We start from the raw sequence: 22,183 nt of genomic DNA, 5'->3' as shown, positions 1-22,183 counted from the left end.
GTCCAGGATGTGGACATCAGCAATCTCTAAATAGAGGAGAGGGTCTATGACACCACTTATCAGATACTTATAACACAGTTCTAAGATTTCACAAACATCCACACCTTCAGTCTTGTGAGCCTTGTGATTTGGGCTAAGAATAAATAGCTGGCACTTTCCACCAGTCAGATCTGAGGAAACCTCTTGGATGAGAGCTGAAATGTCTTCAAGAACCACAAAATATGTCCAGTCGCCTTATTTTAAAGCACTTACAATCACCATGAGCTGAACTATAAAGTTTGGGAGGGGCTACGATATCTTTTCTCCATGTCATTAAATTGAACTAACTGGCTAGTTCATTTGCTGTGCAGACATGAGTACAACTTTATCATCCAACTCCCTGACAGTAAGCAAATAACTGTCCTTTAACGTTTAGTAGCAGTGTTTTAGTCATGATATTATTTCTTGTGACAATTGTTGTTTGTCAGATAAAACAGGACATTACTGTTAAAATTAACTTGCTCGTTTCTTTGTATAACTAAAAGTTTACCCCTCCTGTTGCCCTCACTTACAGGCACCAAAAATATTATTTTCTTGTCTGAAAAAAAATCCAAAAATTCAGCAAAAAAATTCGCCAAATTTCTCAAAATTTGCAAAACCTTCAGGAAGAAAATTCCAATAATTCCTTAAAAGTTTCCCCTAAAAGTTTTATTTTAAAAAATGCACCACATTTGGCAAGAAAATTCTTGTAAATCTTTTCCAAAAATGAGTAAACATCTTCCAAAAAAATCCCAAAATATGTAAAGTGATTACATACATATCAGTAAAACTTCTAATATTTTCTTTAAGAACATTCACATAAAAATCAACCAAAATCCAGCGAATTTCGCTGGATTTTGGTTGATTTTTATGTGAATGTTCTTAAAGAAACATTTTTACCAACTTCTTTTTTTCCACCAAAAAATGTTCAGAAACTTCCCAAAACTGTTGAAAACGTGGACATCAGAAGTTTCACTGTGAAAATATTTTTCTCCCACATTTTCAAACTTTAAAATGGGTCAATTTTGACCTGCAGGACGACACGAGGGTTAAATCAATCAGCCAATTATTGGATCTCATTTAAATGAAATCAGAGAATCTGGCATCAGTCTCCTGTGACCCCCCCCCCAAAAAAAAAAAAAAAAAAAAAAAGCAGACCTGATGACACAGCACTGGTTTTTCTTGTTGCGCCGCATGTTGAAGAAGCAGGCGTCTGCGAGGGCGAAGACGTGCGGCGGCAGCTCGCCCAGTCGTCGGTCCGTGTACATGTGCACGTGGTCGGTGGTGTAGAGGGGCAGCAGCTGGTAAGGGTTCACAGCAACCAGAATGGAGCCTGTGTAGGTCTGAAAACAGAGAGCGACGTTAGCGTCACACAGATACATATGTGTGTGTGCAGGAGCATAAACAAGTTATTATGGTGGAAGCACAGCAGCGAGCCAGCGACCCGGATGACCCCATGTTCAGTGAAGGCAGCAGCACACGAGACGCATAATTCACTGGATTGAAACATTCAACGGATTAGCTGTGAAAAGCTGTTCTAAATACTGAGGCTGAAAATATGATAAGACAAGAGAATATCAGTGTGTAAATGTGGCCCCCAGCACTTAACAGTAGTATTTTTATATAACAAAAAATGCCCCGATTCATCAGTGAACACACACTGTGGCGCTTTGACGCAGCAACACTGGGACATTTTCTGTCAACAGAGTCTCATTCGTCTCTATGGAGACAAACAGCACTGTGATTAACTGCAGGGCAAAGTCTGAGAAGACACAGACGAGTAAGAGTTTCCACAGCAGGTTATGGGCATCATAAAACTAGGCGGTTCTGCGGTGAGTCCGGGAAGCGGACACCTACATAGATGATGCCCTCTTTGTGTCGCACTAGGAGGTTCCTGAGGAGTCCGGCCTCGTTCAGATCACCGATGCTTATCATGTCGTCCACACCCTTCACAGAGGTGGGGTGCATGGGCCGGATGCTGCCCTCGTTCTTCTTGTTGATCTTGTGCTCCTGCATTCATGATATCAAAGAATTAAGGTCATATCGAAGACACACTTTGATGTTATACAACGTTGAGGGTGTCCTCTTTGTACCTTTCCTTCATCATCAATCAGCCGAAGCTGCCCGGTGTCTGTTACTTTCACCTCGGCCCCTAACGGGACCCCGGCACCAGAATCCACCCATACAAAATCACCCTGATGGGGGAAAGCAGAAGTTGTAAATGGAGCAAAAGTACAAGTCTGATTCTTAAAATTGTGTGTAAATATTACTGACGGTCTTTCATACCTTACTCAAATGCAGCATTGCAGAAATGTTTATTTAGACTGCAGAGAAAATGAAAAACTGATTATTTTAACTCATATTTGGCACAGCTAAAAGATTTATACTCAACACAAACCTGCTAGCAAACCATTATAGTTTTAATCTGTGTAGACTAAACCTCACCTAGATATTTATACAAAAGTGACATGAGCTAAAAACGCCGATATAATACTACATAGATATACATACATGAGTTTGAAAGGTAGTTACTTGATACGTGATGAAGTAGATTTTTACAAAGTCACCATTTTAAACAGATTTTTTGTTTTGGCAACTCTGCCTACACTCCTTATTTCCGGCTTTTTCCTTCATACATGGACAGTTCTGACATCTTGCAAAGTGGGTTTAGTGAGCACCAAAGTAAAATCACCAGTGGCAAAATGATAAGAGTAAAAGCAGCAAAGCCAAATTTTGACCAGGGTATTTGTAGTTTCATTTACACAAGCGCAATATACATTTCTGTTTATCATATCGTCAGAAATCACAAGAAAATGCACAGATTTTCGTGTACAGCCATGGCCATACGTTTTGGACACAGCATGACTTCCTATGTCTGTTTTGATGTCTATGACAGAACATAACTAATATTTTTTGACAGCACCAGTTTAATTAGTCAACAAATCAACAAGGGATATAATATTATCAATAAATTCCAACAATTGGAACAGCTTTGTTCCCAAAACATATTAGAAGAAAATAACAAAAAATGCAGTACTTTCACAACTGAATGTGGTAAGAATAACAAAATGACACCAAACTCTTTTGATGTTTTTTTTAAAATATGAAACTTAATATAGTTCTCAGGAGTTGTGTACTGTATTGAAAGTGACAATTTTGTGGTATTTTCTAAGATTCACAAGCGTCATGGTACTTTTGTCCAAACTTATGGCCATGGCTGTAGGTAACACTGAGCCGCTGTCTTTGCTGAATGTGGCTCGATCAGGCTTACGGTCATGCATAATCACCGTCCAAAGGCCCAATCTGAGCCAAGAAACCACCTGCATCTCACCATATAAGCACGACGTCCAATTTCAAGACACTTCCATTGACAAGTTTTCACAGAATGTCACTTATTAGACAACAACAAAACACTGACAACATACCAAAAACTGTCCTTTTTAGTGCAGTTGTCACGTTTAAGATTCGGTTTTGTGTGTGTTGCATCAGCTCTTACCTGAGAACAGCCGTTCCTGCGGTGGAAGCTCCTGCTACTGCTGAAGGAGCATTTCCTCGACTGATTGTGGAGCAGGAAGGTTTCCCAGCATAGCTCACTTTATGGCCCTTTGACTTTGCTCCTTTACAGGTACAGCCACCCCCAGTCAAATCACCAGAACCGAGGCATTTACTCATAAACACCACAGTGCATCAGTTTCAGTTGTCTTTAAACACATTAACTACCACATATTTGCTGTTGAATATGATCATCTCAAAAAATATGTACTGTAAACAATATTAACACAAACACAATATTTCCATCTATTAATCATATGGTAAGGAATTACTACAGTTAAATTTTCAGTAACATATTGAATGTCTTGTTCTTTCCCAATTCAAGTGTTACATTTTTATCCCCCCCCCCCCCCCCCCCACTTAACTACTGAATAAAGCTAAACACTGGGGAAAAAAGGCAAAACAGCCCTCAGTAGGGCGGTGTCAGAAACTGCTAAAAGTAGAAGTCACTTGCTTAAATACCAGTAACTTTCTTTTCCTGATCCATAAATCCAGCTGTCAAGGGTCAAGTACTGCCAACGTGTTACGATGTACTTAGAAGCAATTAAGCTGTAAAAAGACGATAACAAAGAAGAACAACTGAACTCATTCTGGACATGTGCATCAAAACAGCTCATTCCACCTGTAAGACGCTCATTACACAGAGCAGACTGAGCCACAAAAAAGCAGCAGCCTTCAGAAGTAAAACCTCTAACAGGGGAGAAAACTGAGAGTGTAGTCTGGTTTAACAAACCTTCAAATGAATCTAAACCTGAGGTAGAAAACATGGTTAGGAATGAGTATCATTTTTTAAACTGTAGGTGCCTCACATTTAAGAACAAGGAACCATATTTACAATGTGAAGGTTGTGCTCCTAAAGAGGATCCATGACAACACTGGTCAGACTATAAAACAATGATTGTGATCGTAATTTCTGTCCACAGGTGTGGTCCGTTTGTCCAGTGTGCTTGACACCAGAATCAGTGTCTAACTGAATGCAGAGGACAAACAAACGGGGAATAAATTAAAACAGAGCTGATGTGTAGCAGTGCTGATTGATTCAGTCATTAGTTGTCAGTTACTTAATTTACTGTTAACCATTTTGGTAATTAAGTGACTGGCTTCAGGAATTTGTGGACAAAGGTAAACATTCTTTGTTTCTGGTTCCTTTCCTCTTCTAGGACACTAACTGAACACCTTTGGGTTGTAAACAAAACAAGACATCAGAGGACATCATCTTGGGCTTTGGAAAATATGGATTTACATTTTTTTTAACCATTTTCCAATATTTTGTAGACCGAACACCTAATCAACTGATGGGGGGAAAATGATTAACGAACAACTGAAATGATTGTTAGTTGTTAGGTACAAAATACCCCAAAACAAACGTTAAAGTCAATTAGCAGCATGAAAATTAAAGTGAATAATATGAGAGAGTACCTTGCATTGTTTAAGTATCTTTACTATAATTACACAGACAAAAACAATGTACAGTGGCTGGATGCTTCAGGCTCACTTCATCACAATCGTTACACTCTGCAGCGTGAAGCGGCACGTCACGTAGCACGACATGTTTCATAGAGTACAAAACTTGAAAAGAACCAGGTCAATGGAAAACCAAAAGCACATTTACAGTGATGTACATGAATTCAATCCGCCATTGTGATCACATGAGGATAGTTGCCGTCTCCCTTTCGAGCACTGTACCTTCTGTTTCAGCCAAATCAAAGTGTCATCACGGTCAAGACATCCATTTAGCCATCAGGTGGATGACCTATGACGGTGGGAAATAACTTTGCGTTCTTATTTTTAAATTGAAGGACACTCTTCATCCTTTAAGAGCATTTCTTTCCCATATTAAATCGACATATTTTGAAACAGTTAGGCTCTCCTATTATTTAGACTTTTAAACTTGTGGTTCACAACAGGTTACCATACACCCATATCAGATGAAAAGAAATCAACTCAAAAGATGCAGGTGCAGGATGTAAAAAAGGGGAAGCAGTTCAACTGACCCGACACTTTTGAGTGATATTTTTAAGTGTTTCGACAGCATGTGGAACAGCTCGTCCCCGTTTCATGAACACTGACAAAATGAAGGCACAGACTGATGAAAAGAGCACGACTGAGATTAGTCTGTATACACAGTTTGCTAAAGGATTCCGATTTACTCTCTGGTTCTTCACCTGAACTGAAATTCTTCTCTTTTATAGGACTCACTGGGTGGCGGATTCATTGCTCCTGCGTTTGGAGCCAAATATCACAGATACACACTGTGCCCGCTTCCAAATGTCTTAAACAAAAAGGCAGAAACTAAGTTAGTAAAAACGGTTTCAGGGGGGGTTTCAAATATTTAATAAAAAGGGGAAAAACAGTGGCCGTCCAGTCAGCCACTCTGATGCAACCTACAATGCTCCACGCTCAGTATGTGTGCTGCCTTGAATGAGAACCTGTTCCTGATGGGCTTGTTCTGCTTGGTGAAGTCGCTTCTCTCTGTCCGCTCTCAGGCAGATAGGGAGGGTGCGTGCGATTGTATGCAGCAAATCATAGCACCAAAAATCTGAGCGGCTCCTTCAGCCCTCGTTCAGAGAGTCAGGGGGGCAGTGGTGGTTGTCGAAGGATGGAAACGTGGCGCTCACGCCCGTTCTTTACGCTTCAGTTTGGAGGATTTCTTGACGGCACCGTTCTTGTTGAGCAGCTTCAGCACTTTCTCCTTGTGGTCGAGCACTTTCATCATGGTGTCTCTGGCCTCGGTCACCTGGTCCATCACCAGCTTACAGCGCTGCATGTTACCCTGACAACAAAGACACACCTTACTTCAGCTGACAAAGGCGAACTTAATGTTAAAGTTAGGTGGGAATTGAAATCGGCACTGCAATGTACTGAGTGTGCTGACCGTTAATGTGATAGCAATTTTGTTGTACTCTGTATAATGAAAATAAAGACATCCTTCTTCTAAAGTTATAAAAATTAGTTAAAAAGGGAAAAGTTATAGTAAATTGGCCACTTAGCAAACTTATTTGAAATTTTCCATTTCATTGTAGCAGCACTGTGAGTTTTAAATGTACTAACATTAGGCTCGTTGTTTTCAGCTGATTTTAATTCACTACAAAAACCAACATGCTGAAAATCCCTCAGCATAGCTAATGCAATTTAAAAATACTCCAAAAAGAGGAACTAGCATGAATTCTTTGATAGTTGCAATGCAGAGAAACCAGAAATGAGGGAAAACATGGCAGGGGAAACACATGCAGGTCCAGGCTGGCCGGGAATTGAACTGGAGACTCAGTGCTGAACGGCATGTGTGCACATTTGTTGTGCAACCAAAACACTCAGCTGCAACGTTGACCCTGCATTTCTGAGTTTAAGTCCTGCAGCGCTCACTGAGCCTTTCCTGCTGGTGCATTCACGAGCTGAAGTGAAGTTTCTACAACAAGCTTCACCTGGACAGAAGAATATCCCAAAACATTCAGTGTTCATATGAAACATCTGTGGTGGTTTGACTAATTTTTACCACTTAAAACAATCTTAAATGCCATCCTTATATTTTTTTGTTCATTGTAACAAAAGTCAATGTAAAATTAGGCACGTCTTGGATGAACCATGACGTGTCTAATTCATTGCATCACAGTGCATTGTGATGTCACATGATCATACACTATGATGTTTGGAATTTCAACAGGAAACGCAAACGGTAATTAGACATGGCAGTCATAAAAGCGACTGTTGTACTGAACGGCTAATAAAAATTGTTGTGATAGCTTCAGAATACAAGAGAGCTGCTCATAACTGTACAACTCCTCTGAGCTGAACTTAGATGTGTCTAATCAATGGCTAATGGGGATTCTATAACTTGATTAGAATTATTTATCACCCGACACAGAAGTGACATCAGGACCCCAACAGGTTAAAAATGTGTCTTTTGGCAGGTGAAGCATTTTAAGTTGAAGGAGCTTCTAAACATTTCACGTTGAAATTTCAACTATTTTGATATGAAATCTTTCCACTCTGCAAAGCTATTTAACGTTTACATCATTAGATGGCAGTCCATCAATACCAGCAGACTGTAGTAAGACGAGTACACAACCCTGTAATGCTTTGTTTCTTTATAAGTAACGTATTTGCTAAATCTATGTTTCCATTTCTAATGACTGGACTTTGTGACCACTGAAGTCACCTGACAGGTCATTTTCACATGCCTGAGCAGGTACACTTAGATTTTCATGTCTCAGTCTACACGAGCAGTCTTACCTGTATAAGCTCATTGATTCTGTGAAGGTCATCATCAGCGCCGGCCCTCTTCTTTGGAATCAGGCCCTCTTGGAGGGTGGAAAGGCGGCTGTACACGTCATGCTCCAAACTCGACTATAGAACAAGCAACAGGCAAAAACGTGTTAACAAAAGATCAGTGAAGACATTGAAAGAGAAAAAACACACAGCAGAAAATGATTTCATCTTTGCAAGAAACCACTGGGAATGTGCAGCAAATATAAGAGGAGTGTGTTGTTGAATCCACATTATTAAGTGATGCTTTTCTGCCTAATTAAGTTGATGATTGTAAATGTCAACAGACTGTCTTGGTAAATGTCACTTTGCAGTGTTCCAGTATTTTAATTAATTACAGTTGCTTTTAATGTTTAATAACTGTAGCTTATTGTGTCCTCTAGTAGTACAATACATTACTAAAAACAGTTCCTACTGCTCAGCTACAAGCTAACATAATGACTAGATTGTTTTGATGTAGCAACATGATGCGAAACATTTCCCTCCAAGTTAAAAGCAAAACAAAGTTGGTCTCGTGAAAAAAAACTGAGTGAACTACTGAATAAACAGTGATTTATCTGTGGGCAGGTCTGGGTTCATCACTCACCAACTGTCTGAGCTGTGCAGCACACAAGTGGATTTTCCAGCCTTGTGCTCTGCATGCCACTCCTCTCTGATTGGCCATATCCTGTAAGGTGCCCTTCTTCTCCTCTGAGAGAGAAGCACAACTGTTGTTAGAAACAGAAATCAACAAATTCTATAAAATCAAAGTAGCTGTATGTAATAAAACAATACTCACCTTTGACCCGGATGTCACTGTACCTCTGGAAGTGGTGGTAAGCGGCCTTCCAGGGGTTACGGTAGTGCCGCAAAAGGGTAACAGGTGGCCTAGGCCTGACTGGCACATAACGCACTCCTTCTTCATCTTCAAGACAGAAACACGCATTCAAATAAGGGATAGGATGCTGTTGACACACACTGGCTGCATTCCACATCACAAACATTTTCTTTTTACTCTTTACTCTGTATTGCAGCTGACCTCACAAAGTACATACTGTCCCAGGCAGTATGCGTACAACGGGGACGTAGAACTTCAAAATAATAAAACTTAAACTTTGACCATCGCAGTCTGTAGTGAAATCAGCTATCATCTGTTATTGCTCTATTGGTGGCTCAAACTTGTTTACACTCTCATGCAGCACTGTGACGTTTGCCCAGAGAAGCATGTTATCCTGCATTTTGTAAAATCTGACTGGATGTAGTACAACATCCAGATATTTTTGGCATACTGCACTTTACATACATGTATTGCATATTATGATAGAATGGATATTAGAACACAGCTACTATCACCATTGCAACAGTGGTTGACGTTACATACCAACATATTCTCTGGGTGGAGATTCTCGCCTCTCAGCTCGGCCAGTGATGGGCCTTCCTGGGGCCTTTCTTCATCTGTGCTGTTTGTCTCGACCATCTCGCTCTCCTCAGTAGAAATAACATGCTGCTGCTTCCGGGGCTTCTTCCTCGGAGAGGCCCCAGGTATCAAATCTCCTGTGGCAGGAGTGTTCAGGGTGGAGGCTTGGGTGGTGAGGGCTGGTGCTGTTGACATATTTGCATTGGGATCTGAAGGGAAGCAAAGTAGATGTTTATATTTCCACACATTCATCAATTTATCAGCTCAATGATAACATCTGGAGGACAAGCAGGCTCCTCACCCGGCTGGGAGGTATCCATCGCCTCCACTTCCTGCTTGATTTTCACATCTGGGCAGGTGGAGCTGGCAGCACAAGCTGCAGTGCTGCTGGCTGCAGGCTGGGTAGGGGAGGCCACAGTGTTGGCCATTGAAGCAGGAACAGGGGGGGTAACAGCCATGGCTGCAGGGAGGGATGAGAGAACAGTGGAGGGCTGGGAGGGAGGCACTGGTCCCGGCGTAGCAAGCATGGTGGGGATGGCCTGGGCGAGGTGCTGGGTGTTTGAGGACACCGCCTGCTGCTCTCCTCCCTGAGAAGGCAGTGCTTCTACTGTCGCCATGACAGGAGGGGCCACTGCCATGTGCACCTCAGCTTTAGGTTTCACACTGAGAGAGAAATAAAGGCGTCAGCTCAGAGACACGTATCAGAATAGGTCGTCAACACGGATTTGACCAGTGTGACAGAAGCTCACCCTGCAGGTCGGGGAGATCCTGCTCCTCTCACACCACTCTCAATTCTGCCACCGCTGGCTTCACTGGGCTGAGCAGGGATCAGGTTCTTGCGTACACACCTGAAACATAAAAGAGTATGTTTATTAAAGCAAATCATTTAAGAATCTTATGGAAATTTCCAGAATTTTAGACCAGACTTCATTTGACCATGTGTTGCTGAAAACCTAGTTTAGAAAGTAAGTGGTGCAGCCTTACATCTAATTTTAGGGCTGAGTGCTGAATTGTTAAACTGTGGTAACTTTAACCGCAACCTCATTTTTCAAACTACAAATAAGCAGGGAAAACAAAAACATCGAGTGAGGATGAATATACGGTGGCACCAACAAGTTAACACGTATTTGCACCTATCCTGAGTGCACACGAGGTCAGGCTCTGCCTACAGAACATCAAACCCAGAAAGGCCACCGGACAAGATGGTGTTGCAGGCTGACAACACGTTGATATTTATCGCTACACAGGACAATCGCTGCCTCGCATTGTCCTGTGTACCTCCCTGGCTCACAACATCCACAATAATCTCCGGACCAAAACGTCTCACATTTATTTAGTTTATGCAAATGACCATGTCACAAAACAAACACCTATTCATGTGTAGGTGATATTAATCAAGTTGTAAGTTTGTACAGTTAAGAAAATGTAAGAACATGGAAATATTCTTACATAAGACCCACTGCTTCCTGGGGGTGTATCATACTCACCCTTCATTAGCAGGCTTCTTGCGGAGGATGCTGGGTCTTGGGGAGGAGACCAGTGTAGGAGCTCCTCCGACTCCTCCCTGGGTGTGTGCCTGCACCATGGTGGCTACTGGCTGGGTTGTGCTGAATGTGCTGCTGATGGGGCTAGCTACAAAGCCGTCAGCCAAAACAACACCTGCATTGAAAAAAACACGCATTGCAAACAGCCCAGCGTAAGCAAATTCTCATCAACATGTTTCTTTTTTTTTTTTTACTGACAATATACAAGTTCAGTAACTACCGGGTTTTGCTTCAGACTGTGGTTGCTGCTGCTGCGGGGTGACGTTTGGTGTCTGCTGATCCCCTGTGTGGTGATTGACGCAGACGTGTGCAGGCCCTGAACTCCCTATCGGTGCCGGCTGAATGCCCTGCGCAGCGATTGGTGCCGGCTGGATCCCCTGGGTGCTGATCTGTGCAGAGGGCAGACCGATCCGATCCACCGCCATCAGCTGCATGTGGTTTAGATGGACAGTGGTGGCCACGCCCACTCCAGCCTGAGTTGGTAGTGCTGAACTCGGAGCTTGAGGAGTAACTTAGAGAGGGAATAAAAAGGGATTTTGTCACAATCCACATTACACTAAAGTGACTGCCAGTAAAACAGCACTGACTGATACTTACCAGGATACTGACGGATGGTGGACACAGAGCTGCTGATGGGGGTGTAGGTGTGTGTCAAAGGGTACGACGAGGAGTAGGTTGGCAAGAAATACTGGAACTGCACCGGCACAGACGGCCTAAAAACGAAAAAGAGAATATTAACCAAGACTGATCCACGTTTGAAAAGGGATCTGTACCACTGGGGCAAAAACTTCACCAATGGAGGTTTTCATTCGATCGTTTTCTCAAATATAATAAATAATCACAACAAAACTAGAGGGATTGCCATGAGGATGAGTTGTGACTAAACTGGTCACTGCCTGACTTTTCAACTTCTTGCATCATCAAGTCACGGATTTAAGCACAAACTAAGCTGCTGAACCCCCACAAAACTGCAAAAGAGCAGCAGTGACGTGGGAGCAGTGGTGGTCGACTTTTCGCCGTCTTCAAAAACTGTTTGCAGGCAACGGTATCTTCCAAATGTGGGTGCTGACAGACTCCCTGTTCACACCTTTCAATAACATGCGTCCTGGGTGACCTGATCACAAGAGTACAGCTCTTTAAGCACGTCAGTTCCCATTTGGCATTAGAATGTGTCCCCACATGCATCTCAAATAACTGCCTGTTATTGGATTTCACTTCTCTGCTCTAAATACAAATAAACATGTACATCACATAGAGGAACCTGCTGGCTGTGGGCGACAAATAGAACACCAGTAGGTCAACTCATGTTTTTGCAAACCCTGAAAAACATTTAATTAGATGAGAATATTATTACTATAAGATCTGATTTTTCTTTTCATCACAATGTATTGGAATGTACGTTTTGGACAGACATTTTTGGTGTATAACAGATGTGAAATACAAGTAAAGCAAAAGAGGCAAACTAGCCCACATGAAATCACTGACTGGTGATGTTGCAGTGCTCAGTGGTATGTGCACCTCTGCTGACTAAAAGACAAACAAACTGAGGTTTTAAAACTCTGCAGTCTTCATTATAGACCGATCTCTGTGTAAAATAATGAAGAAAAGCCTGAACAGTAGAAAACACTCGCCTTACAGCAAAAACTAACTTGTAATGGCCTAATAACAGGGTGTCTTGTAAAAGGAAAAACAGCATTCCTCACTCCATCTGATGCTTCAGGCTACATTAAAATAAACAGTTTCACCTAAAAATGGACCCAGAGTGAACACAAACTTTGTCGCAATGCTTACAGTGTGTTGTTTTCACGGTCACCGCTGACATGAACCAAATGAGGCGCAGCATGTTTCTGTAAATAATTCATCCAGTATGGTCGGTTTCACACATAGAATAAATTCTTCACAGACATCGAACTGGAAAAACAAAAACATTCTAGCTCAGACGTTGCCACAGAGGGCATCAGTTTGAGCAGGCGGTCCTTCAGCTAAAATGAAATGAGCACAGATTCAGCCCGGACCTCTGAATGTGGTCTGAATAATCAAATCTCAATGCATGTTGGACACATTCACATCTGTTCTTAGAGCTGTGCATTGTCTTGACTGAACACAATTAGTGTTTTTTTTTTTAATGTTTACAAGTCTATGAAATAAAAAGTTAAAGTGAGTTAACTTTTTTTAAAAAGCTGCTGGGATTAAATTAAATTCTTAAGCCTCACAACTGTATCAGTAAGTCACTAAAAGTCACCATCTGTGTGCTCACCTGTTGTCACTTCTCGGTCCATGGTGACGGGGTTAGGAGACGACCTGTGGCCTGGGATGGGGATGAGGTTGGCTCGCTCTCCTGGGTAGTCAGGTTGCACACGGGATGAAGAGTGTGCAATGGGCTGAGGGACCACTTTAGCTGTGAACACCACCAGAGGACGGTTAACAAACCTGGATGCTGCCACTAAATGATCAAGGCGAAGAAAACGCATGCAGCGGCCGCTAGTTTTAAAATGAAAATGACAAAAGCACCAACTCACCAACAGGATGGCAGAGGTGGTCACTGCTGTAGCATGGGAGGAGTGTGAGGCCATCGTCATGGTGACAATAGTGTTACTGGTCATTGGTATGTGGCACAGTGCCTGGACATGGATAAAACAAAATTATCAATATCTGTGCGCCCAAACTGCTTTTTTTGTGTTAATTACAGAGTTTTCTGAAGGGCTGATACGGTATAAATACACCAAAAATAATCACCGATTGCGGTCGTTGATGGCACAGTGTTAGTGGCAACAATTGGTGCCACAAGTTGCAGCAGCTACTGGTGTCACAGTACTGAAGATGGGCTTCTGTAAGGCACAGAAAAAACAAAAAACATTTTAGTCATGCATACAACTACTGTATAGTGTTTTTGCAGGGTGTCATCACAAACAGTAAACCTGTGCCATGGTGTGAGGAGGCTGAGGCTTTGAGCTTCCAATCGCAGGGTGTGACGGCAGAGTGATGGCTGTAGCGGTGTCACGAAGATGTCTGAGGCCTCTGAATACTAACAGTGGCTGGGAGGGGGGTGAATGGTCAGGTCCTGGACGCCTAAAAGAGTCAAAAACTCGAATGAATGACCTCATTAATACAACATATCATGCACAGCTCTGATGAAAGATCAGAGCGCATCTCAAATGGTACACATCTGGTGATTGATAAATTAGCTGTTGAGGCTGACATCCTAAAAATGACCTGTTATATCCACAACCTAAAGACATTCACTTTGCTATCATAAGGAAAGAAACCTGAAACATTTAAATTGAAGAAGCTTGATCAAAGAGTGGCAGCAATCAAAAAATTAAACCAATCTGATCAATACCAACATCTACATTGCTCCTTACCCATGTGTCACCTCTGCAGAGTGTGTGGCCGTCGGAGCTGATGACTGGAGACTGAGTTTCTAGTTGCTGGAGATAGGAGCCACCACAGTTGGAAGCACAGCTGTAGAGGTTGTTAGAGCAGGTCGGGACTGTAGACAGAAGGACACAACATGTTTACACACAATGTTCTAAGATGTCCAACATGTGTTCAGACTGTTTTATGTGAAAGTACATCAGAGCACCTGAATGGTCTGGTGGATGATGTGCTGCACTGTGGGCTGGCCGGGGCCTGCACTCGCTCCAGTGGCTGGTCGCAAGACGGTTTGGAGCTGGACATAAACAGCTGCTGCAGCAGCCCCTACAGGGAGAACACACTGATCAACATGGGCTCCAACAAGTGTGTGGAGAAATGACTGCTGTTTCAAGGAAAAGGAAACACCAAGTCCAGCACAATTTCTTATTACTTCATGCATACCTCGGGGTAGATGGGACGGTGAAGGTCTGGGGAGGAACTGCCGGGGTCCCAATCTGCAGTGCAGGGGCACGCCCCTAATGATCTGGATGTGAGCTGGGCATCAGGTGATGTAAGTTGCTGGAGTGACCCTGAAACACCAAAAAGCAGGCCCACCTCTTTAGTAATCAGCAGGAAAAGAGAAACAACATTACACTTAAGGCCAATCATGCTTTCCGCCCCACAAAGGTCTGTGTGAGTAAAATGTGTCATCCACCCAAGTCTGCGGACCTCTTTGTAGACCACCGTGGGTAGTTCATAAATTTGTGGACAGTGTGGTAGATACGCACTATAAGTGTGCCGACTGCGCATGTGCCAAAGGAACAAACGGTGCTCAAAACAAATGCTTGACATGATGACAAGTTGTGTGGGAGATTCTTCAACATCCACATCTTCATATTTCGTCATTCAAAGTTATCTGCTGGCCTTCAGAGGAGTTTTGATTTGTCCATGTTCTCTACCAATTGAGCCCAAAAACTGTGAAGTTCTAAATTATCTAGAAATCTTGTGCTATGTCTAGCCACTGCGCTCAGCACATCTCAGGAATAATCAGACTGACGTGGTCCTACAGCCCAGTCTGTAACAACTGCTTTATCCTGTAAAAAGAGCAAAGTCACAGCCCTTTAGAGACAACCACAGGAGCTCTGTGTGCTTTTTTTTTGGTTTGACATGAGGGCCAATGTGACTTCCTTGTATTGTATTGTGCTGTAAATAAAACTGCATGCACATCGGCTTTCAAGCTATGCATCCGTCAGCACATATGGAGATATAGAAGATGAACCGGCCTTAACAGCAAATGCACAGTGCTCTCACCTGCTGACCACTGATGGTTGCCACAGGGATAGATGGGGTCGTAGCAATACTGCTCTCTATGGTGACAGTAATGTGACTAGGCACCTTGGGGGTATGGGAATATGAGCCTGGTTGGAAGCTGGTGCAGGAGCAATAAGACGACTTGGCATAGGTGACTTAAGCACAGCCTGAAAAAAAGAACATACTTTTTTTTAGCCCTGGAAGGTGTTAAAATAATACTCAAAAAACATTGTACATACAAACCAACACACTCCTGCATGGAATATGTTGGAACTGCACAGAGCCAGCACTCTGACAGCATATTCCATCAGTGAGAGGATTCATTCAACAAAAAGATTAGTTATCAAAGTTCAACACAATAATGACCCATTTGTATTTTTTTTTCAAAATCAAAGTCACTTTAAAAAAAATGTTAATAATATTGAATTTAAAATATTGCTAAACAACCCTTGCAAATTTTAAGATAATCACAGAGACTTTAGCCTTCCAACAACGGGTTCAGCTAAGCATCAAGTATAAATTTAATTCAACATGTCCCATCTATATTTCAACATCATCTGCTCACTTAAATCAACTTTACTCAAGAAGAGGTTGTTGCTCTATCACAAAAATAAAGCTCTACAGTTTGCCAACATGTGAATAAGTTAATTGTGTTCCCTTTACTGTGGAGGCATTACAGAAGCACCACTTTTTCTACTACATATACACAAAGCTTTTAGTTTGGGATGTAGTTATCACCTTCATTTGTCCTTCAGTGAGGACGGCAGGTTGACCCTGTGGGAGGTGGACAGAGGGGGTGGGTACAGTCACAGGTGTACCAGGCTGGATGGGTACAGTTTGAGGAGCAACTTGTGGCTGGCCATGTGTTTGTGTGGGTACGGCCTGACCACCATGGTCTCCTGCTTGTCATCTCTGAATGCCAAGGTCCCCCCACCTCCAGCAGGTGGATGATCCTGCGGACCGTGGTCTGCATCACGATTACTGTCCCCATCTGGACCCACTAAAGAAAAATAATTTGATTAAACATTAGCTCACAGGTGTCTTCTCTGCAACATGATTCGTCTTGAAATTCAGTGCAGTAACAATACGCTACCTGGAGCATTTGATGGCTGGTTGACAGGTACCAGGTTACCAGCAGCAGGGATCTGAGGTGCTCCACCGCTGGAAGTTGGCAGGCCATGTCGGGGGAATTGCTGGGAGCTCATTTTATCTATTGATCACCTATACAGTATGAAAACAAACCATTACTTTCAAGCATACTGAAGATATCACATAAGGTTTAAGCAAGTTAATAACTAATCTTTAATCATGTACAACAATAAAAACCCAAGAGGTAACACTCAGTATTGGGACATTAACATCAAAGCTGCAGTACTTATTGAATTGATTGATTGTTACCTATTTTCATAACTGGTTAATCACTTGAGCAATTGAAATAAGAAAAAAAAACTATCTACCTTTTAAAAGTAGTGTTCCTCTTTGGGCTGTGGACAAAACAAGGCATTAAAACGACCTCTTTGCCTTTAGGAAACATCGAAGGCCATTTTTCTGACATTATGTTTCGAGACAATAATTGACAATGATAATATTCGTTGATTGCAGCTTTGTTTATCAGGCTAAAGGGGAACAGCGGGACTTCACCGTTAACAGTTAGTAGAAGAGCTGTGAGCGGCTTACTGATTTAAACTACTGGTTTTAATAAAAACGCGTATGACTGATTACATTGCAAAACATGAGGAGAACATTTCATGGACCTTTGTTTGAAGCAATGTGCTCAACAACATATGAAAAAACTGCTCGACAACAACTGCACCATTGCTTACCGAGTAGCAAGAGAAGCCGCAAGTGCAGAAAACATTTTTTGACAGTCTTCTTTTAAAATAACAAACGCGATATCAGTGCAGTCAGGTAACTTTTAATTGAATAACTGGCTTTCGTTCGGTAACCTTAAAACTGAAAAGCTACCTTGTTAGCCAGCTATCGCAGCTAGCAGAATGCTAACGTTTGACTCGCTAACCCTCCTCCCGCCTGCTTTTCATTACAACCACTCAACTCTATAAAGCGTACAACGGCGCAGACTTTGCACGGCTAAGCAAACAAACACGTTTCTGAATGTGTGTGAACATTACCTTATCGCCGAGTTACTATGCAACGGTCGTTTTGTGGATTTTTTCCATTCGTCTTTTCTTTTTTTTCCAACATGTAAGCCGGAAGAATGCTCAGGAACAACCGGACCTCCTCGCTTCGTTCCACCAATCAGAGAAAAGATAACGAGATCGCGGACCAATCAGATTTCCGGAAATGTTGTGACCAACCTCAAGCTGCAGCGGTCTATGGACGAGTGTCTCCGAGTGATCCGAAGGACCCGCAACATCACAGTCACGTGGTCAACGGAGATAGCCGAGTTAGCATTAGAGCTAACCGGGTAGCATGTGAAGTTCCAGCCAAACATATTTTACTTGATCCCTGTCACTCAGAAGTAGAAGAATCATTGCCTTGTTTATATATATATGTGTGTATATATATATATATATATATATATATATATATATATATATATATATATGTCTGTGTGTGTGTGTGTGTGTTTGTTTTAGAAGTCTACTAAAGATTTTGCATTTTCATATTTTATGTTGTTAATCTTCAGAGTATAGATCAGAAACTGGATAAAGCCTTCTTTAAAACTTTATATAATTTTGTTGTCATGTTAGAGCTGCAATTTTTATAGAGGAAATTATATCTCTTTCTTCATCAGTTCATAAATCATAAAATATTTTCAATAGCCATGAAAAAACAGCAACATATTTTGCAGGTTTTTCAGAATAAATGCTGTTTCATTATGGCTACAAATAAAGTTTAAAGATCTTCTGAATACAGGAATAATGTTGAAAAGTCGACTGAAGTGGAGATTTCTGGCTCGGAGTATGAGAAGAAATATACATTTTTCTCAAAAATGTTCAACTTGATTTCTATGGCACCTTCCAGAGATGGAGTTGCAAGGTGATTTACAAACATTAAAAGGCAACAATTAAACCTTAAAAAGGGAAAACCTAAAACATTATAGAAGACATGAATGCTATACAAACGCTTGACAAGTACTGTATAAAAAGCTTTTTGAAGCATTGACTGCGCTGTTCAGACTTTTAACAGCAGCTGATGCTCTGGTTTAAAGGTCTTGAGGAAGATGAGAGGTGAAATGTCTTTGACTGAAGCTGCTGAGCTTTAAATGAAATCTGGATGCACAGCAAGCTTTTAATCAACTGTTAACAGGCAATTGTTGCATAAGACAAATAGAAAATGCATAGAAAAACATTACATGCTGCAGGAAACAAGTATTTTGTATAATATAGCAAATCCAATTACTTCATGTTAGTGTTGCAAATGTCCTATCAGACAGGTCTTGAGAGCCTCCAATATTATCTTAGATTTAGGAAAAAGTACAAATGTCTATTTATCATAATTACAAATTACTCAGCTAACTATCCATTGTCCATTGATGACTTCAGATGTCTGTCGGTCATGTGATCATAGCCTGGCTGGTCATGAGTGTCTGAGTTTCCCGCTTAAGAAGTCTGAGCTCCACCTTCATGTGACTGCAGTGAACACTAGAGAGCAGCAGCCGATCATAGAAATGTTTTAGAACCTTTGACCTCAGGCCCACAGGTTTAGCATGTGTGCAATAAAGGCTATATTTAAAAAAGAAAAAAGAAAAACAGTGGACAAGCTCCTTCAGGCCCACATCTTCCTACAGCCATCGGTTCCTTTCACACCAAAAACATCTGAGCAGTTTTAAAGGCGATTTTGCTCCCTGAGGCTTTTTTTTATAAGCTCTGAATCAAAAACTTAAAGGCTTTTTTGTTCAGAGGCGTTAATGTGCTCAGCTTGGTTTTCTTGTGGGAAACTTGTCATAAATGCTGTAGAAAAATACAGCAAGTAGATCACTGCTGAGAAATATCCTCCAGCTTTTGAAACAAATAATCTACACAGGAGGGGATATGATTTATGTCATTGCCTCAAACATGTCGCCTTTGATGTTTGTAGGCTGTAGTTGTTTCAATGTGATCATCAGAGCTGCAACAACTAATCAGACTGATCACTGATTAGGCGTCAACTAATTATATAATCAGTTAATCAACTTGAGGATTTTTTAAGAGAAAAATAAAATGTCCGATTCTAGCTTCTCAAATTTGCCAGTTTTCTAGTTTCTTCCCTCTTTCCTCCATTTAGAGACAATATCTTGCCTTCAGAGAACATTGATAAACATTTATGGCTGTTTTAGACATTTTATAGACCAAACATCTAGAAAATAATCAACAGCTTAATAATCAATGAAAATATTCTTGAGCTGAAGCCCCAGCATCAGTCTCTTTGACTATGTATCTGTTAGTTCATCACTTCAGTTGACTCTGAAATATGTCAATGGCTACTGAATTGATGTTGCCCAGAAAAGAATCCTTCCTCTTGCCAGACCATGAGGTTGATATTTGTGGCTTTGAGAGAAATTCCTCTATAAAACCCCCAGGATGAGCTGCAAACACCTTGGTGATGCTCTGACCTCAGTTAGCACCATTATAAAGTCAGAAAATTAATTTTTCACCAAAATACATGAAAAACTAAACACATTTTCACAGTGGTGGAAAGAAGCTAAGCAGCTTCAAATGCTTTACTTATGCTTAATTTTGAGGTAGTTTAATTTTTCTTAAATATTTCAATTTTATGCTACTTTACATACAATTCAGAGGGGATATTGTACTTTCTACTTCTTTTACAGATGCAGATTTTTCAGATGTTCGTTGCTTGTTTCATAGTGTCTAGTTTCTTAGCATCTTTGTCTTTTTTTCTTCCTAAATGTCTTGCATCTTTGCACTGGGGTCTGAGAGAAACAACATGTCAGTTGCCTGTATGTCCTGTTCATATGCCAGAATTAACAGTAAAATTGAATTTGATTTTGACTTCAGTAGAATTTTTAGAAGTGGGATTTTTCATGCAGGAGTTTTGATTGTAGTAGAGTATTTTTACTTTACTGTATTGGTACTTTTACTTAAGAGAACAATCTGAATGCTTCCACCTTCTCATCAGCCTCTGTGTTTAGTGCTGGGTCGATGTTATTATGCTACACTGGTTAAGCTAACACTGTAATATTCCAAATGATAAACATCCACATGTTAGCGTGCTAAGCCTAACAGAAACTCCTGCCTGGCTCCAGAGTTTGAGTCTTACTAATGGCATCACACTAATTTCTTCTTTATTTTAGGCTTAGAAAGGGATGAAAACTTGAATTGTGAAAGCTGAAAGGTTGTTTTGTAGGTATTGTATGTATTCCAATGGTACATTACTAGAAATGCTACACTCTGCTCTGCCTGTGAAAATATCAGTGAAAATTCATGAATATCTTAATTTTGCTCATCTTTCAGCGCCTGAGTGCACACCTTTCACTGCACGGTCCTTTGGGATGAGTTGAGGACGTCATCACTGGCATACACCTGGCCCATAAAGGCTTATATAAACCATTCCTGCGTGCTGAGGCATGCCCACTAAATTCCCCAGCTGTGCTCACTCTCTCACTCACATACACCTGTTGGTAAGTCGCTTCAACCGGGAACTTGTGAAACCCTCATGACAAGCATTCTTTGGATATTATTGCTGAGGAGTAAAGAAAAGGATGTGGGCTGTCTTTAAATGCGGATTCTGAGGAATTCATCTTCACTCTGAAGGAGAGATAATGGGAAATGCTAACAAGGAGTTTTGCTTATGCTGATTTAGAATTCAAATTACTTGTCTTCTTTGTCTGGATTCTTTAGCTTGAGTTCTAATGATTTCTGTAGTTTCACATACTTTTCTGCCTCCTACTTGTTTGTCTACACTGTTAATTACTCATAGGTATTGCAGCCTTCAAAAACTGACAATTCACAGGTAAGTTGCTTGTACACTGTCTGATTTTTGCCACTGACTCAGGTGTCTTTGTCTTCATTAAGCCAGGAGATTGTGGTTCGCAGCACGTTTCAGACTGGAATCGTTTTGACTCATCTGCTCATTTCTCTACTGCAGTGAATCAGTCTTTCTGGACTGTGCAGCCCAGTTGATTCATAAGAAACCACTGGCAGACCGACGTTAGAACCAGCCAAACAGCAATGGCGAGGTCCTGCCTTGATTTACCGCCCATGTGTGAACATTTTATTATCTTCCCAGAAACCACATTATAATGCAGAATAAATTGCCGATTGATGGATAATTAACAACTTGGATGAAAGTGACGGAAATTCTCTAGTACAAATGTGAAAAGGTCGACATTTCTCAGTTTTCTCTGACAGTAAAATCAATATTTTTGGGTTTGGCTGTTGGACAAACAAAAAAAATGCTGTTTGATTAAGTTAGCTTTGGCTAATAGTGTCATTCACTAATTAATGAACTGAAATATGACGTGTTAATAAAGTCGTGTTTGAGGTCATAGTTCAAATCCCATGCTGTTAATACCAGACTATTTCTGGTAACTCAAAATTTGATTTGATTAGTTTCTAGCAACCACTGAGTTGTGTTTGTTTACTTAATGATTATTGATATCATATACCTATAAAACTGTACATGTAATTTTGTGTTGACATTTAATTAATTAAAATTTCTAAGAAAACCACCAATGCTAAACTGGCTGTTTCTACTATTGGTCACATGACCCAGTTCTTACAGGTCATAGTAGTCTGTCGAGAGTCTCCCATACTTACACATACCCTGTGAAAAGTCAGTTCAG

At 41.2% G+C, this 22,183-nt stretch overlaps 2 protein-coding genes across 2 annotated transcripts in view; both read right to left on the bottom strand.

The window, feature by feature from the left end:
- Positions 1-5,121, bottom strand: part of LOC110954885 (unconventional myosin-VIIb) — a 31,458-nt gene extending 26,337 nt beyond the window's left edge. Inside the window, 4 exon segments of the mRNA XM_051947664.1 lie at positions 1,177-1,361; positions 1,876-2,028; positions 2,112-2,213; positions 5,083-5,121. Of these exon segments, the coding sequence (XP_051803624.1) occupies positions 1,177-1,361; positions 1,876-2,028; positions 2,112-2,213; positions 5,083-5,121 (479 nt within the window).
- On the bottom strand, positions 4,991-17,694 carry sap130a (Sin3A-associated protein a). The gene is given in 27 exon segments (XM_051947263.1): positions 4,991-6,343; positions 7,801-7,914; positions 8,420-8,523; positions 8,612-8,737; positions 9,194-9,256; positions 9,259-9,438; positions 9,531-9,892; positions 9,979-10,077; positions 10,717-10,888; positions 10,994-11,284; positions 11,371-11,486; positions 13,031-13,046; positions 13,049-13,171; positions 13,289-13,390; positions 13,504-13,558; positions 13,560-13,601; positions 13,692-13,842; positions 14,136-14,263; positions 14,357-14,488; positions 14,607-14,717; positions 15,439-15,527; positions 15,530-15,605; positions 16,177-16,310; positions 16,313-16,438; positions 16,532-16,659; positions 16,896-16,922; positions 17,568-17,694. Coding segments are annotated over 25 exon segments (3,183 nt in total). The 5' UTR covers positions 16,644-16,659; positions 16,896-16,922; positions 17,568-17,694; the 3' UTR covers positions 4,991-6,184.
- Between the last annotated feature and the right edge of the window lie 4,489 nt (positions 17,695-22,183).

This window comes from Acanthochromis polyacanthus, chromosome 4 (genome assembly GCF_021347895.1).
Source record: "Acanthochromis polyacanthus isolate Apoly-LR-REF ecotype Palm Island chromosome 4, KAUST_Apoly_ChrSc, whole genome shotgun sequence".
Classification (NCBI taxonomy): Eukaryota; Metazoa; Chordata; class Actinopteri; family Pomacentridae; genus Acanthochromis; species Acanthochromis polyacanthus.
Note: the sequence above shows the minus strand (reverse complement) of the source record. Positions and strands in the feature narration are given on the sequence as shown.